Here is an 18,686-nt window from a genome sequence, read left to right on the forward strand (position 1 = left end):
TATGCAACCGTATCTGCAAGCAATCATATCCTTCAAATTTCAAATCATATCCTTAAAATCATATTCTGAATTTAAACCGTTTAGATTCGTGTTAACTGCTAATTGAAGCAATATGTACTAGCCGTTCCAGAGAAGAGATAAGCTATTTGCGGCATGTGCATTTTTCACCATGACTATATTAACTTTTACAATCAATGATTGTGTAATGTAAGTTAACCGTCTCCGTTATGTAACACATCTTAATTCATAAAGCAGAAATACAGTCATTGTTGTAATACAGAATGCATATATGAAGTTAATAAGAAAACTAACAGCTGGAAATTGAATGTGCTTACAACATTTTCTGCTTTCTTGCTAAATACATAGTCAAGGCAGCAATTATGTATTCAAAAAGCATGCAATAAATTGTTCTCTGTTAGTTGGCTTTGAGTATTCCTCTGAGGGAGATTTATATAGTTTTGCTGAAAATGTAATGAATTGCTCTTTTGATCATTTCATGCTTATTGATTCCCAGTGTAAATCAGCCCTTGATTCTGTATTATTTGAGCTACAAAATAGTACTATAAAGAATGACAAAATGCATCCTGGTTCTTTCGTATTCTACATTTTATGTTGCTTAATGTAGCTTTATGTATCCCTGCCAAAGGCAGCAAATTTCCATGCATTTATAAAGAAGTGAAATCCTCCTCAGAAAAGCATCTTTTCATAGTTTCAAAGCCCTGCTACTGTCCACATTAAATCCTGTCAGGCTGTGCTGTGTGTGGGAACGAACTGCAGCACATCTCTGAGAAACCTGCAGTGCCTGCAGCCAACAAAATTAAACCCACCACACAAGAGACTAGAATTTTCTCACACACAGAGAAAAGAGCAAGAGATTGTGTTATTTCCTCCTACAAATCACAGCAAAAGAGTAAAAATTCAGTTCAGTGTGTGTCAGACAGTAAAACAGTAAGACAGTAAAAGACACAACAACATTAGGATGCTGCATGATATTTTAAATGCTTTGCTTTGCATGAGAGAATAGTTGAAGCTCTCATGATGAGTTAAGTTCATAACTGATGAGTTTAATGTACAATGCGATTTGAGTATCACCTACCTGTAGACTTCACAGGCCTCTTGTAGAGTCTCCTATAGAATGAGCCTCCTTTCCACAGGCTGACGAAGCCAATGCTGTGAACCTCTGGCTCTCAATGTCTAAGTATTATGACCATCAAACTTTAACCAAATCAACCTGTGAAATCATCCATAATTGTTTTATTGACCGTGGTGAAAAGGGCAGAGGTTGTGATGATGGTAAATTCACACGTGTCACAATCACAGTAAAATGCAGACTGAAACAACCCTAGTAAACGTTTCATAACTACAGGTGGCTTTTTGTTACTCTATCACTTGTATTCACGCATTTAATCTTTAAATGGTTAAGCCGTTCATGTGTAAGTCTATTACATTTGCTTAGTTCTAGTGAATGATTGACTATAATAAGTTTGAGCACATAATGTAGACATCTAAAACACAAATATTCAAAATCCCAGCTAACGGAACGTTCTCAGAACATTCTGGCAAGTTTCTCTAAGTTGTGAACATGGTGTTAATAGAACATTAAAGTTCTAAGAACATAGGAACTCCAAGACACTTGAATTATGTTGAAAAAAAGTTAAAAAGTCTTTATTTTAATCATGGCTTAAACATTAAAATTGGTGACCACCAATGGTGTTCTTAGAGCTTAATTATCCCAAACAACCAAAGAGCACCGAGATTTCACACCCTGTGCAGCACTTCTATGGCATTCTTTGCTTTGATTAGTACAAAGTTATCTGTTTTTTAATATTGTTCTCAAAACATTAACACGAATATTATTTAGACATTGTTCATGGAACGTATCTGAAATTTATTTGTTGGACAATCGTCTATATTCAAAAGTAACATTTACATAATATTTGCAAAATGATAAAATGGAATGTTCCCTTAACATTCGCATAACCAAGAAAACATATACATTAAATTCACAGAAAACAAAAAGTGTATATTTACCTACAATCAATTAAAGCCAAACCTGCATACAATTGTTTGAAAGTAAAATCAGGTTTGTATTATGTTCAACGCTAATATGACGCTTGAGAACTCTGTCCTTTCTTCAAAAAAAAGAAGAGATATTTATGAAAAAATTCAGTCAGGCCCCATCATAGAAACTGCATTCATTAAAATTACAAATGGCTTACTTCTAGCTACTGACCAAGGTTGCATCTAAATAGTTTAACTTCGATCTTAGTGCAGCGTTTGACATGCACTATATTTAGATCATGACATACTCTAGATTGATAACAAAATTACACCTGTATTCAGAGACAGGCATTAGGGTGCTTCAGATCGTACCTGACCGTTACCATTTTATTTATTTAAATGGGGAATTATCTGAGTTAACATCAGTAAACCATGGAGTGCCACAAGGGTCTTTTTTAGGCCCTCTGCTATTTTCAATATATATAGTTTCTTTGTAATATTATTAGAAAACATGTAATTAGTTTCCACTGTTATGGAGATGATACTCAGTTATATATCACAACGAGATGAAATCTCTAAATAATTCAAGTTGACAGATTGTGTTAAAAGTATCAAATGTTGAATGATAATGTTAATTTTCTTATATTAAATTCGGATAAGCCTGGGGTATTACCTGTACACATAATCTCTTAGAATACAATTTGCATCTAAGAGGATGTTCTGTTACTTCATCCTCTACAATTAAAGACCTTGGTGTTATATTAGACAGAAACTTGTCTTTCGATAATCATATTTCAAATGTTACAAAAACAGCCTTCTTTCACTTCAGAAACATCGCTAAGCTACGGAACATGTTATCTTTTTTTTGATGCACAAATCTAGTTCATGCATTCATGACCTCTAGATTACTGTAATGCATATTATAGGTGTAGTCCTCTATCCTCAATAAACAAACTACATTAGTCCAAAATGCAGCTGCTAGTGTTCTTAGTTCAAGAAATTATGATCATATAACCCAAATTTGTATCTCTACTCTGGTTATTAAGTTCTGTATCCATTTCAAAGTATTGCTACTGATATAAGGCCCTAAATTGTTTAGTTCCTGTGTATTTAACCAATCATATATCGCCCTACTATCCATCATGCCCTTTAAGGTCACAAAACTCTAGACTTTTGGTAGTACCTTGGATATCCAAGTCCACTAAAGGAGGGAGAGTGTTTTCACATTTGGCTCCTATAACTCTGGCCTTCCTGATAATGTTCAGGTCTCAGACTCAATCTCTCAGTAAATCTAGATTAAAGACATCTCTTTAGCCAAGCATAATGCACCGCATAGCCTTGTACTGCAGTTATATCAGATTAAATGCATGTGATTACCTTTTGCTTGAAATGTTATGAACAGCAGCTACGCTAATTATTTTCCATTTGCTTTTCTTTTTTATCTCGGGATGAGCATCTCAAGGTAACTAGAGAGTACGCCTGCTCATATGAAGATATGAACATATGCTCCAGTCCTCATATGAAGATTTCAGATGTCCGCCAAATGACGCCAACCCCTGCGAGGACTTCAGATGACGCCAGCTCATATGGACAACTGCCAAATTTTCTATAGATTGTAATCATTAGGCTCGTTTGCAATTATTACTTTAATGAGATCATTGTTTCTGCCTAAATGAATACGTGATAGCCTATTAGCTAACTGCATGATTTATATAGTCTTAGAACTGTACTATACACTCTTAAAAAAAAAGGGTTCCTCAAGGTTCTATAGGGTTCACCAATCTCGGTCCTTGAGGGCCGCTGTCCTGCAGAGTTTAGCTCCAACACACCTATTTGAAAGTTTCTAGTATGCCTAGTGAGACCTTGATTAGCTGGTTCAGGTGTGTTTAATTGGGGTTGGAGCTAAACTCTGCAGGACAGCGGCCCTCCAGGACCGAGATTGGTGAGCCCTGCTATATAGAACCCTGGGGTTCAGTACTTGGCCAATAGAACCTTTTACCAAAAAAATGGTTCTATGTAGAACCCTTGCATAGCAAAGAACCTTTTTTATTAAAATGGTTCTATAATTCATGTTTTATGACTGAAGTGTAAACTAAAGATTACACAATAATTATAGGCCTACACAACACATTCACAAAGCTTTTTGAGTCAAGACCCCATGAGAATGACTGTTGTAGTCAAAAACAAGAGTCAACAAATATTAATATCTAGTCAATGTATGATTTGAGCTGTACATTAGCATGAAACTTATATTACATTATAGTTTGCCTTTTTGACAAATCATTTTGTGAAGAAAAAAATAAACTAACCAGGTGTTTTCTTTATTTTGTATACCATATTGGTTTTAATCAGGTTTTAATCTATCGAAGGAAACATTAAAAACAAATAATCGTAAAAATGCCCCATGGTGGCGTATATGCGTTGCATCATCCTTGAATTCCTATTGGTGGATTGGCGAAGATGAACCTCGAGACAAGTGGCAGTTAATTTTTCAAACTGAGGAGTCCGCCATTTCTGCCCATTCATACACTCAGGTAAGTTAAGTTTTTACATTTTTGAAATGATTTTACTGAAATATTTAGTATTGCAGTTAATATTTATATTGGTTAGAGTAGCCCTTGTGTTAAATACTGATAGGCCTACTAGAAGCTAAATTTACCTCAGTAAAAGCACTGCTGTTGTCTACCTTTTTGACTTACGGACATTATTTGACAGTCACCTCTGATTATTCTTAATTGTAACTAAGAAACATGCATTTTTATGTAAAGCTCCTTGGAAATGATGTATTGTGAAAAGCACTATAGTATACGAATAAATGTGAATTTAATTTAATTTAATTTAATTTAATTAACAGCTATAAAAAAAAAACATTAGCGTAGGCTACCATGTAAATACCATACAGGGGCCTAAATGGTAGCCTACGTTTTGTAAATCACTGGAAATATTTCTGTGAAAATGTTCTGATTAATTTTTAGGTTGTATTGATGGTTATTATTATATCATTTTTCGTATAGGCTACAGTAGGCTACGTGCTGACAGGACAGAACGGGCTTCCCTCCCATCATCAACACATGTGGGAGTCGAGCGCTCTGATTGGACAGCGAGTGAGACATGGGCGTGGCATGTGCTGAAGCCTGGAAGAACACAAACACCGCGGAGGTTCACAGGGGCAAGAGAACCGCGGGGAAAGTGACATTTTAATATTTTCGTGCGATGAATATGCATTTTACTTGATGAATTTGATCCTACCTGAGCAACTGAACTAGATGAAGTGTAATTATGAGCGTGCACTCAGTAAAAATATCTTATAAGGTTTACTTTACGCATGCTTTATGAAACAACAGCGTTGAATTATTTGATACTTAGACAGAAATTGGAAAGTTGAAACATGGGATCCAAGTTGACCAGGCAAAGTAGTTTAGACAGCCAGGCGACGTTCGTTCGTAAGGATCGACAGCATCATGAACGGGATGTGGAGAAGACAAGTGGAGGAAGAGGAGAGTTTTTATTCAGTTCTCTGATGCTGAAGTCCGACAAGCTTCCCGGAATGCTGCGCAAATCCAGTCCCAGCCCTTACGTCCGGAGAGTGGCTTGGGTTCGGGAGATCCAGACCCTGCTGAAGGAGCAGAAGGGGGAACAAGCCATCGATGTGTTGAAACTGCTTAGAAAGGTACAAAACATCATTTTTTAATAACCCAGATTGTATCATTTTTTAGACAGAACTACAGGTTGTTGTTGTTGTTGTTGATGATGATGATGATGCTGTTGCAGCATGATGCTTTCACTAAGAAAAGAAAAATTACAAATGTGTTGTACTGTGTCTCATAGACTGCAATGATATATATATATATATATATATATAGTCTAGAAATCTCACATGCATCTCCCAGTGTTTAAAATTAATTTTCAGCATCTAAAACTTTTTAGATACTAAAGTCTGCAATGAAAAGTATGAGATTTCTATACAAATTCAAATATTTCTAATAAAATACAATAAAATGGGTACAATAAAATAATAATTAACTGCATTTGAAATAAAACAGTTAAAGTTACAAGCCTTACAAACAGTACTTTGGAAGTAGTGGTAATACCATGGTGCTTTGATATGTGCCAGGGTACTAAATGAGTATCATAATACAGCATGATATTTACTGTATAATGTACTTCAAAGAACCTTTTACACGATAGAAGGTATACCATGTTACGTTTTGTTAAATATATTATAAATGTACTGTATATTATATGTGATATAGTATACGTAATATAAAGATCCCTGGATTATTAATTTGTTGTGATATGTTTGATCATAATGGACAAACTAGCTTATAGGTGCTTTATAGTGCAGTCAGATTTGCATTTACTGCAATTGTCAAAAAGGATGATCTGGACTCCAACAACTGGAGACAAGACTTTCAGGATGTCACAAATTGTTCAGAGCAAATCCCACCTCTCCAAAGCTATTCACTGGATGTCTCCTGATCACGACTGGGAGGTTTGATAGCTGTTGAACAGTTGAGGTCTTTGTGTAGTGCTCAGATATTGCAGCTGATGATTGACAGGCTCCTCAGTGCTCCATAAGTCCATCATTTTATCCTGATAGCAAACCAGATCTGCGTAGACTAAGTCCAGTGATGCAGATTCATTGATCCAGCTTATGCTAATGAAAGCACCACAGTTCAAGCTTGAAGTGTTTATGAGAGAATGAGCACGTATGGACTTCATGGAGGATTTTTGGTCATTTAATTGTGTTTATTGAGTAGCTTGCCAAGAGGGTCCTCAAATCACAGGAACACCTCAATGTATGCAACCTGAAGATGAGGGTCCTCCAGTTGCTCACTCACTGGATAAAAGGGTCTGAGAAAAGCCTCTTTTGACTTTTTTTGTGCAACTTGAGTCTTTTTCTAATGATGTCTCCCAGCTTGTTGAACATCTGGAAGGAGATTCTTGCCATCTGAATCAAAAGATAATTGGAACAGAATGAAATGATGGGAGATCTGATAACGTCGTGAAAACAGTAAAATAAAGCTGGATTGTCAGAGTTTCTGTGCTTGTCTGTGCAAAATGATGCTAAAATGATTTCCAAGTGGTTGCCAAGACGTTGCGATTTTGTTGCTAAGGTGTTCTGAGTGGTTGCTAGGTGGTTGTTTACCCCCAAGTCTCTACATATGGGTTGTTTTTTTCATCCATTTAATTTGAGGCACAATTTCAGGTATATTTATATACTTGCACTTTAATCTTTCTGTTATCCCATTATGACTCTGCTTTGAGTCATTAATTCTGAAGTATATTTTAATGTCCCTATCATATATGTCTTAAATTGGATAAAGTCAAATGGATACCAAAATGAGTTTATCAAAATCTTTAAAAAATATATATGATCAAAAAGTTATGACAACATGCTTTTTTACATTGCTTTAACTCAACTAATTTTTAAAGTCAGTTTAATGTAATTTTTTAAGTTGAAATGAATTAAACTTCCAACTTTTTTGGGTTCTGTATAGAACCATATGTTCTTGAATCAATTTTAAAGAACCCTTTATGCCAAAAAGGTTATTTATAGGGAGAAGTGTCATAAATGAAAGTATTGCATAATAACAGTAAGTTATGCATAATTACAATTACATAACTAACCCTAAACCAAACCCTAACTCTAACCGTAACTCTGTAAGTACATGTAGTTAAAAGAAATTAAAAGAAAATGTATTCATTAAAACTAATTCCATGAAATGATCCCATGATGGAGCCCCTAAAAGGTTCTATATGAAGCGCCTGACAGAACCCTAGAACCCATTCTTTTAAAAGTGTATAGAAATATTAATTACATAAGCACGTAGCGCTTAGTTTGTTCAAATTATTTTAGTCATTATTTTAATATCTGTGAACATTTTGGATTTAGTCACGGGGGAGTGAATTTTCAGTCCACAGTTTCATCCCTGTCTAGATATGGCACATTGTCACTTGGATGCCCAGCCAGTCGAAAAGCTTTCCAAACATGGAGCCGTCTCACTCACGTCACCCCGGCCCTGGAAGCTCTTAACACCCTGTTGAAGGAGAGAGAGGGGTCACATCAAGGCAAACCTTGCTACCTTCTAAGACTGTGGGTTGTTGAAAGAAATTAATTCCTGCACATTGAAAATCAGCTTTTCTGTTCAGAGAAAAATGGATTGGATGTTAATCAACTGAGGGTCAAAAGGATGGAGTAGAATGCTTCCGTTTGCCCCAGAGAGAGTGAGAGAAAGAAAGTGAGAGAGGAGGACAAAAACAACATCCCTTATCTCTGCTCTAGCTCTTCCTGTGCCCTAATGAGTGCAATTCATTTTCCGCTGTTGACTCTCATTGAGCAAAGGCAGAAAACAACTCCGCTTACATGCTCTACTGAGCACATGCAGTGGATGTCAATGCTACAAAGATTTTGTGGTTGCGTAATATGTTGAAATGAAAATGTTGTCTCTTTGATTGCACTTTAATCTCCCAGATATGACTCGGCTTTGCCATAATGTTTGGGTCATTCCTAATGTAGTATGTCCCCATCATATATGTCTAAAAATATTGGATCAAGATGGTAGTCAGATGAGTTTGTTTACATCTTATCTTGGTATTGTTAACTAAAACTATAGTTTTTGGTAATGAAAATAAAGCTGAAATAAAATGAAATATAAATATTAAATGAAAAACTGAAACTTAAAAAAAAAAAATTAAATTCTTAAGCACATAAAATTACTTAAAATTAAAATGAAAACTAGAAATATAAAAATAAAAAGGTAATTCAAAATATTAATAAATACTATAATAGTATATATACTACTAAAATAACACTGATCACAATTAAATGAGCATAGGGATGAATTTTAAATAATTTCACTTGAATCATTTCAGTGGATTTTGGCTAACTTTAGCTTTTTATTTCATTCCTGGCGTTGTATTCATTTTCTTTACTAGTACAAAGAGTTTTTTCTGCGGAAATCCTACTAGACTCTTTTCATAGAAAAGCTTTCTTAAATTACAATGCGTTCATATTCATTTTAGAGGTTACTGTTTTCAAAAACTACTTCAGAACAGAAATGACTCGTGCTAATGCTTTATAGATGAAAAATAGAGAGCTTGGAGGAGCTTCCAGATGGCAGGGAATCCCTGAGAAAAAGAAGTGCAATACATCAGCGTGAAACCCAAAGGGAGTTTCCACTTCCCCGGACTCAGCAGCTTTCCTCCGCCTGACAGTTTCTTCATCAGTTTCAGTGGGATCTATTTTTGAATCGACTCACAGAGTGGTGTAGTTGTTGCTTTGTGATGCTGGCATTTGCCTCGATGCATTAAATGTGTTTCGCCCTCTTATTCACTTCTATATGTTTGCTTTGTCCCTTCTAATTGCGCAGACCAGTGGATTAAACAAGAAACCTAGTCCTCAGGGAATGTTTTCTTGATTCTCCCAAATGCCTTTTTTCTTTCCCTGTTGGTCGTATCAGACTTGCTTGCCTTGGCTGTTCAGTGGGGGAAAACACTTTAGCTGTCTACGATAAGCCCGGCTAATAAGCTGTCACTGTGTCTGCACACACTTTCTCTGCCATACGTAAAAAAGCTGGACTTAAAGGTTAGCAGCGCTAGTCCAGCAATAAATCAACAAACCGTTTCTTTCTTCCGAAGCACTAGAAGTAAACATGATGCAAAGATTACTTTATCTGCATGTCATTCAAAAAGCCCCTCGTGTAATCTGGCGAATGGAGATTGGAGGCGTAGGATGAAAGGATTAAGTTGTTGAATATCGAGGTTTATCAGTGACCTTTACTTGAATTTGTAATCCTGCATGCTTAACAATCTCTCTCTCTCGTTCTTTCTCGCCAGGACCTGGGTCTTGAAGGAACATCTCTCAACGACATCCTCTACAAGAACGCTGCCTTCCTCAACCTAGTGGATCCAATTTCCCATGAGCTTTTGCTCAATTTGGCCCGAGACATGCAGTGTCCAAAGAGGGTAAGCCACCAGCACTAATAAGCGAGGATGGTCGTACACATAAACTCGTGAGGTGGCTAGTCGAAGGGTTTGACTCGATATCAGCCCACAGCTGCCAACATTAACTCTGGATCCCGGTATGAGCTGGAGCAAAACCTATGCACATGTTCATTACTCAGTCTCCAGATATGTAGAGCTTTTATTTTTAGCTGTCGGTAAGAGGCTTGGCGGGCCGATTCTACCATCCCGCCGAATGATTTAGACCACGGTCAGCTGTCATCCCACTGCCAGGACTGGAGTTCGGGAGCTCGTGCTTCAGCCCTGTCCAAAATTAGTTTGCAAAGCGCGAGAAGTACAGAAAGATGGAAGTGACCTTTATTTTGCTCAAGAGAGCCATCAGTGATGTTTTCATTCCATGCTGAAGTTCCACAGTCCTGTTTGGACTTAATTGGACAGAAAGGCCAGAGAGAGGAGCACTTTCCAATAATAGATCCACTTGAAGGGGCACGGCTTGACTTTTCTGAATAGCGGATAGAATCAACATTTGTCATATTTCCAACCTAAATATGTTTACCTAAATATACCTTACCTCTGCTAACATTTTTGCAAAACTCCAAAAACTTATCTATATATAGGCTACTGTACAAGATAAAAGACAGTAAAACTACTGGTACTGTTCGCGTGTCGGTCAATGAAATGATTGTACTATATTTTAGTTTTATAATATTTTTTATTTAATGTTTTGTATTTTTACGGGATTTTATGGCACTAAATTGTATTTATACAGTAGTTATAATCTATGTATTCACTTTTTGAGCATGGACCTGAAAATGAAATTTCCTACTTAAACTGTGGTAAATTTTGAATGCTTTAGAGCACAGACTTAAGTTTGGTCTCTTTTTAAAGTTGAAAAAAGTTTAAAAAAATGTTACATTTATTGTTATGAAAAATACACCATTTTTTTTTTAATTTTAAAACACATTTTACTCTAAAACTGTGAGAAAATCAAAGCCAAAAATCTAAACAAGCTGTGAAAATTTGTTTGTGCGCCTTACCAAACGTTTCCAATTGATGAAATTCGTCTCCCATTTTTGACCACGAACAATACAAGTGTAACTATTTTTTTCAGGACCATTTAAGCTTTTCGAATCATGTCCATGATTTGTTTTTGTGTGTGTTCACACAGCAAGTGCCAAAACACAGATTTCGTACCATTCCGATGAGGTAGAAAAATTCTAAAATAAAAAAACTAAACGTAAAAGTTTTCGGTCAAAAATTAATTGAACAGCACCAGAGGGTTAATAAAGACTTATTATTTGCACTCAGTTCTTTGCACAATTTGTTATTACCTTAAAACACTTTTACCATAGCATAGTGCATGATTTGTAAACTAATACTTTTTGACATTTGCATCACATAATCAGCGGCTTTCCTGACGTAGTAAACTTTCTCGGTAGGTCACTATAAAAAAGCTCAAAGACTTGTAGAACAAGGTAAAATGGCATGGGTGCTTCAGCAAATGTGTTTTTATTTCAAATTTTCTTTGATTAACGCTATTCATTACGGTTAAGTGTACAGTATAGGTGGTATGTTATTTTCAAACTTGATAAACCACCTTTATTTAACCTTTTAGCTCTTCTGTACTGCTGCAATACGTTTAACAACCAACAATAGATGGTTTTTCAGATTCACCTTCATCTGTTTTGGATTGGCTTTTAAGTGCCACTCAATGGACTTTGAAATTGTCACAAAATGACAGTAGCAATGTAATATCATTTTGCAGAAATGTCACCACAGTCATGCTTTTCCCAATGAACTTGGGTAACATATTTCTCATATAAACAGAAGTGCAGAGAAACTTTTTGTCAGTCAGTGTGCATATCTGATAAAACAAGATTCTAGCCAACATTTTGGGTAACCTACTGTAACCCACCGTCACTCACTCAATAAGAATGTAAGAGGGGTCACTGACTAATCGGCCAGCTCTGGCATTGCTTTTCGATTCTCTGTCACGTATTGCAATGGCCCATTTTGACAGTAAATCAATGCGAGGCTCACATAAGTTAGAAGAGGAGCACATCACAAGCATAAACAATTGTAATAGATTTAATTAGGATGCAACTCATTAAGCATCTTTACCCTGTCAATGTGTCGGTATAGAAAGCTGGGTTGTGCGCTGTTCAGAATTTAGTTGAGAATCAAAATTCCAATTCAATGCAAGGAAGTAAATAGTTGGAATTGAAATAAATACATGTAACTGTAATTTTTAAATAGAAATGCAAGACAAACATTGAATGTTGGATTAGATAGATAGATAGATAGATGGATGGATGGATGGATAGATAGATAGGGTGGGTAGATAGATAGATGATAGATAGATAGACAGATAGATATATCCATTTAATGTAATAAAACCCAAGTAAAACGTTTGTTTGCACAAGCACCGTCACAAGCATTAGCATTTACCTTCTAGCTTTGAGTTTGCCGAGGAAAACAAGTTTGAATCAGGTCTGAACAGTGGGATTAGTGGGAGTATTTTAACATTGCAAAAAGAGTGTTCAGGCTGGATTTTGATCTCAGTTGGACTCTTAGCAGGCGTCTCAACAGGAGAAGCCTTGAAGAGCTAAGCATCTAAACCCAGAAAACGAGAGCGAGGGATTGAAGGGCTCTAAATTTCCTCTGCTTCTTTTCTTCCTCTCTGACTTTATAAACATCAGTTTCTGGCTGACAGGTAGACAAAATCCCATCCTACTGAGCTCAGAAAAGCCACCATGCTCCTCAAAGAAATGGATTCATGCCATTCAGATGTCATGCCTGAAATCCAAACCTGTTAGACTTTGTTATATAATCAGCGTTGGAGGGTAACGAAAAGTAGAGAAAATGTATAGAGTCAGAAAGTCTGATTCATTCTAATGAATTAGTTTGTTTGGACAGTTTGTGTACATGAACCAGATTTTAAAAAAGTAATTTCACTGATCCCAAACTCTATAAACTCATATGCAGCCTTGGAACATCTGACACATTTTATTAAATCAGTTTGTTCGGACAGTTTGTGTACATGAACCGGATCAAGAAGAAATGATTCAATGATTGAAATCTCACTAAACTTATATGTAGCATCAGATAGTCTGAATCATTTTAATGAATCAGTTCATTCAGACAGTTTATGTAATTAACTTCAGTATAAGTAACTTCAGTATAGTTTTTGTTGGTAGCTTAAAGTGTGACATAATGGTTTAAATAACATCTACATCTACTTTAAATAAGAAAGATGTTGTCATTTCAACAATGTATTTCAAAACAGCATTAAATACTGACAACAGTTGTAGCAAAATCAGCTTCTTTAGCCTGAATTTGTCAGCGTTTTATTGTCTTTAGATATAACAAAATAACATCCATTCAAACAAATAGGGGAAGGGGAAGCAACAGACATATTATCAATAATTTAAGTCCCCCTGTGGTGAAAATCAAGTTGTTAATGTTGTTTAATGTGGTGTTTTTATATGCTTTAAGACAAACCATGAGCAAATTCATATCAACCAATCACGTCAACGTGTGATCGTCAACGAGTGGATCTCTTAGCTGGTGTGAGTGAGTGGAGGCGGGGCTAATTTGCATATTCATAGAACTGCGTATACTTAATGAGGCATGGGTGTAGAGTTACATTCAAGCTATTTTAAGGCATGAAGAATTTTTTTCAAGGAAAAAACATTTAAATATGTCATTTTGGTGATCAAAGATGAGTTTTAAGGGACGCAATTATTGACTACAGGGGGACTTTAACAATCTGAAAAGAGAGGGGAAAAAAGGTTACTTTATATGGTCATTCCTTTATATAATCCAATATGTTGGAAGAAAAACATTGCCATGCATCAATGCTACTAGGTAGCCTTATTAAATCGTGCTGTTGTACATTCACTATTCTAAGGAGGCTATGAAGCAATTGGCTGTTTTGACTGAGAAGCGTGACTTTCAGTATTATAGCTGTGCGTGGATCTGTCTCTACGAGTGGTCCTTCTCTGGTTTAACATCTTCTCCGTGGGTAGCTTAGTGATACGGTTTTAAAGTAGCTTCTGATTGTAAGACAGGTCAATGTGTGTCTCAGTACACCACCATCTAATGAAGTTTTGATTCCCAGGAGTCAGCTGATCCTCGATCGCAGCAGTTAATCATGATGGGAATCATGGGAAATATGGAAAGGCATTTTAATGTTCTTTTGTTTGTGCGCAGCACATAGATTTTGTTTATCATTTAGCTGTCTTGCAATTGACAGTTTTTCATTAAATCGTGGCAGTTGTGTATTGAGCAATAGTGTCTTAATGTTGAGTCCCTGATTGAAAGTTCATGTAAATCCTTCCGACGATAAAACTCCCTCTGGAGTCAGTGGGAGATCAATAAAAATAGTTCAATAATTGCTGTCACTCACTTCTACCAGCAGCCAACTTAATATGCAATAGAGATTCGACTAATGTCTTTGTTTTGACTTAATAGCCATCAGAAGGCCACCAAGATGTACATGTTTAGTTGGTGTCGTTTCTTAGCTAGCCGACTCCAGTCGATGGCTTCGTCCAGTCTTTTGTGTTTTCCTGCCTCGCTTGCGTTGTTGTGCTGTAGATTTAGATTAGATTTACTCAGATCTGCTCCGGCCAATCCGTTTAAAGAGAGAGAGGCGAGCCAAAGCCTGTTTTGATGCGATGGCTGCAGGCATTGTTGTGCAAAGGACTTGAGATCATTTTACATCAACCTCTCACCCAGCAGTTCAAAACGGCATGAATAACTAAGACCTTTTAAATGAACTCTCATCTTTATCTTAAGCTACATGTTTAGAAAGAGTACTGCTCTTAACAAAAAATAATATGATATACAGTTTTTTGGGGGGGAATTAGAAATTATATAGAAATTGAACCCTATTTTTAGGACCATTAAGATTTATTTTACAATATGACGTTATTTTAATGACAATTAAGCCTATTTCCCCAAAAAATTTGAATTAATGTGGCCAGACATTTCACTTTAGGGTTTTTTGTTATTCCCATTCTCATTAGATTCGTATTACTCTAATACAGTATTAATTAATTATTTAAATCATCGTAAATTTTGGGGTCGGTACATTTTTTTTTTTTTTTTAAGTAAGAAAGAAAGAAAGAAATTAATACTTTTTTCAGTTAGGATGCATTAAATTGATAAAAAGTGACAGGAAAGACAATATTACAAATTATTTAAATTTTAAAATAATTCTGTTCTTTTGAAGTTTCTATCAATGAATCCTGAAAAAATGTATCACTGTTTCTACTAAAAATATTAAGCAGCACAACAGTTTTCAATAATAATGATAAGAAATGTGTGTTTTTTTCAAGCAACCAATCAGAATATTAGAATGATTTCTAATGATCATGTGACACTGAAGACTGGAGTAATGATGCTGAAAATACAGCTTTGCATCACAGAAATAAATTATATTTTAAAATATGTTGAAATAGGAAACATTTATTTATAACACTGAACTTTCAATAAATTATAATAATATTTCACTGTTTGTATGGTATTTTTGATCAAATAAATGCAGCCTTGGTGAGCATAAGAGACTTCTTTCAAAAACATTAATAAATCTTACCAACCCCAAACTTTTGATTCATAATGATCGTTATTATTAATAACTTTAATTAAACATTGCTGTCTTTTATCAAATAGATGTTCATTTTATTTTATTTTTGCTGTTGCCACTTTATAGTGTTTTTCACCACGGTGAGTGCTGCTTATGTGTCGTGTCATGTCTAACAGCACCTCTTGACTATGGTAAAATGTCTAAAAAGCAATGGCCTCTTGTGTGACACTTTTTAAACTAAATCATCACTCACAGATTAACTTGAATGTTTACTTCTGTTTAACCCTTTTAATAGCACTAGACATGGTAAACATCCAAGTTGCTTTGGATTACACTGTCAGTGACCATAAGCCCTCCAGTCTCCCAGAATAGCTCTTCATCACCCTCTTCTTCTCATCCTGGCTTTTGCAGGAGTCTGATGCTCTCAAGTCCACTGAGAAGATCTGCAGGCAGCTGATCTATCACCTGACCCCTCACTCCAAGTGGAGCAGACAGAACGTGCCCAGGAGGAAGTCTCAAGCCTGGTAAGAGTCTTGCGTCTGTCCATCTGCCCCTTATTAGGATACACCTCCACAGCCAGCACAACAACTGACATCAGAGCTTAGAAAAATCAGTGCTGACAGATTGAAATACTAACAAGTGGAACGAAACAAGATTAGCCTTTCCTGACGTCGGCATAAGATGCTTAAACAGGGGTATGAAAGAGCACAAAGAGTTTAATTGGGTTAATATTGAGCGACTTCAATTACTTAAAGGAGCAGTTCACCGACAGTTCAATAATGAAAATTCTGTTGCCATTTACTCAACCTCACCATCATAAAATGTATGACTTTCTTTTTCAGCGGAATTAAAAATATGCCCAATGGAAACGTCAATTTCGCAAAAACTCCCATATATCGCAAAAAAGTTTTTTACGCTCGCATGAGGTGTTTTTTTCAGGCAATTCGAAAAAGGAATATTTGCAATGGCAGGAGGGAGAAACACAGAAACACCTCATACGAGTCGCTCCCAGTATAAAGGCTTTCCTTGCCATTAATGCTTGGATAACATGCCCACGTCTCCTTCCATTAAAAATAATGGCTAGTGCGGTGGCTGGGATATACATAAACCTACCAACATCCGTTGCCATGATTTTTGGAATGACTTATCGCGAGAGGGAAATATTACGTTTTAGTCGTATAACATCGGTTAATGGAAACGCCGTCATTTCGCAATAGTTTTTTATCGACATTTAGAAAATATCGCAAAAGTTTTGTGCAAATCATGCCGGCTAGTGCCTCAGTGTTTAATATAATTAAAGTCAGTTAGGTCTAATGTTGTTTGAACATTAGACATTCTTCAAAGCATCTACTTTTGAGTTTAATACATTTTTTGTGTGTGTGTCCTGCTGAAGATAGAAAGTCATACAGGTTTGGACGGTGAGGGCGAGTAAATTATGACAAAATTTCTAATTTTTAGGTTCCTTTATTGAATTCATTACGATTCCCAACTCGAATACACATCCTTATAAGCTACTATAATAAAGTTTTGTGAGGATCAGACCAAAATGTATATCTTATTTGCACTTGTGCCATTGCTCCTCACATTTCTCGTAACCAAACTGTGCCCAGTTTGAATATGTGGAAATGTGCTTTTACATTTAGGCATTTGGCAGATGCTTTTATCAATGGCAGTGTGTTGTGTATTCAAAGGACACTTTTTTTATTTTTTTTATTATTAAAATTTAAAATAATTTCAATATATATATTAAAATGTTATTTATTCCTGTGATGCAAAGCTGCAAATGCAAATTTTCAGCATCATTACTCCAGTCTTCAGTGTCACATGATCCTTCAGAAATCATTCTAATATGCTGATTTGCTGCTCAAGGAACATTTCTGATTATTATCAGTGTTGAAAACATTTGTGCTGCTTATTTTTGTGGAAACCGTGATGCATGTTTTTTAGGGTTCTTTGATAAATAGAAGGTTCAAACAACATTTATTTGAAATAAAAATCGTTTGTAAATGCCTTTACGATCACTTTTGAGTGAAATTATTAATTTCCTTCAAAAAAAAAAAAACATCTTACTGACCCCAAAATGTTACACGGCAGTGTACTGGCCGTCCCTGGGAGTCCAGCCAACAACTTTGGTGTTGCTGGCACTGTGATCTACCAACTGAGCTGCAAAAACTACTGCAGTTTTTATCTACTGATCCTGACACTTTCCATCATGTAAAAGTGCAGATGTTGTTACCCTAGAGGCAGCTGTCGCTTCAGAATCAAGAGATGCTAGACACTCTTTATTGCTACGACTCTCGGTATCATCCCTTACGAGTGGCGCTTTGCCTCAGTGTCAAATACGGACAGGTGAAACTTAGATGAATGTTTCTCTCAGATGAGTTGCTCTGTCAGATATCATCAAACAGCAAACAGCATACGAAACACGGGGAACGTCTTTCCCTCTGGACGTTGGGCAGGTATGGTGAGAAAGTCATTATGAAAGGGAAAGTCTTTTTAATGATATCCATGTTCTCTCCCCATCCCAGAGCAATTAACCCAGTTTGGGAGATTTCAACAGCTGCAATTTAGTTTCTCTGCTCCTTGTTTTATCACCAACTCATCTCTAAACAAGCTCCAACAATAACAAGCCATCATCTCCATCGCTCACGTTATTCGTGAACCTCTGCTCTTTCAATCTCTGTTATGAAAACCTAATCTGCAGAAATGCCTCCTCCGTTTGTCTTGTCACACCCTCGGAGGCGATCGTGGGGGGAAAAGATTGAATGCTTTAGCGAAACAAGACCCCGTTAGAGTGTGAAGATATTGTCAGGCCGACCGTTGTTCTATTTAAAGGGAACAAGAGGAGAGGAAAGATGCTGTGTTGCTGATTCTCTCGGCTTCTAAAGACGTCCCATCTCTCTTTCCTCTTTCTAATATTCTTTAGGAGAGATTTCAGGCTCCTTTAAACCACATTGATTTTTTCTTTTCTTTTTTCTGTGTCTCCTAGAAAAGCTTTAAAGAGTGAGGTTAGGTGGCCGGAGGGGAAAACCTGAAAGATAAAGAGCATCAGAGAGACTTGAGTAGAGCGAGAGAGCAAGAAAGCTGAGAAATACTGCATTTGTTAGCATCTGTAACCATAGTTATAGGGAAA

The 18,686-nt window shown here is 36.2% G+C and overlaps 1 protein-coding gene across 1 annotated transcript in view; it reads left to right on the plus strand.

Annotated features, from left to right (window-relative positions):
- Positions 1 to 5,141: 5,141 nt before the first annotated feature.
- lrrc75bb (leucine rich repeat containing 75Bb) overlaps positions 5,142 to 18,686 on the plus strand; it is a 31,589-nt gene continuing 18,044 nt past the window's right edge. The window contains exons 1-3 of the mRNA XM_084105611.1: positions 5,142 to 5,671; positions 9,841 to 9,969; positions 15,965 to 16,077. Coding sequence (XP_083961737.1) covers positions 5,390 to 5,671; positions 9,841 to 9,969; positions 15,965 to 16,077 — 524 coding nt within the window. The 5' untranslated portion in view covers positions 5,142 to 5,389. The remainder of the gene's footprint in view (positions 5,672 to 9,840; positions 9,970 to 15,964; positions 16,078 to 18,686) is intronic.

Source organism: Abramis brama (assembly GCF_963993115.1).
Source record: "Abramis brama genome assembly, chromosome: 25".
Taxonomy (NCBI): Eukaryota; Metazoa; Chordata; class Actinopteri; order Cypriniformes; family Leuciscidae; genus Abramis; species Abramis brama.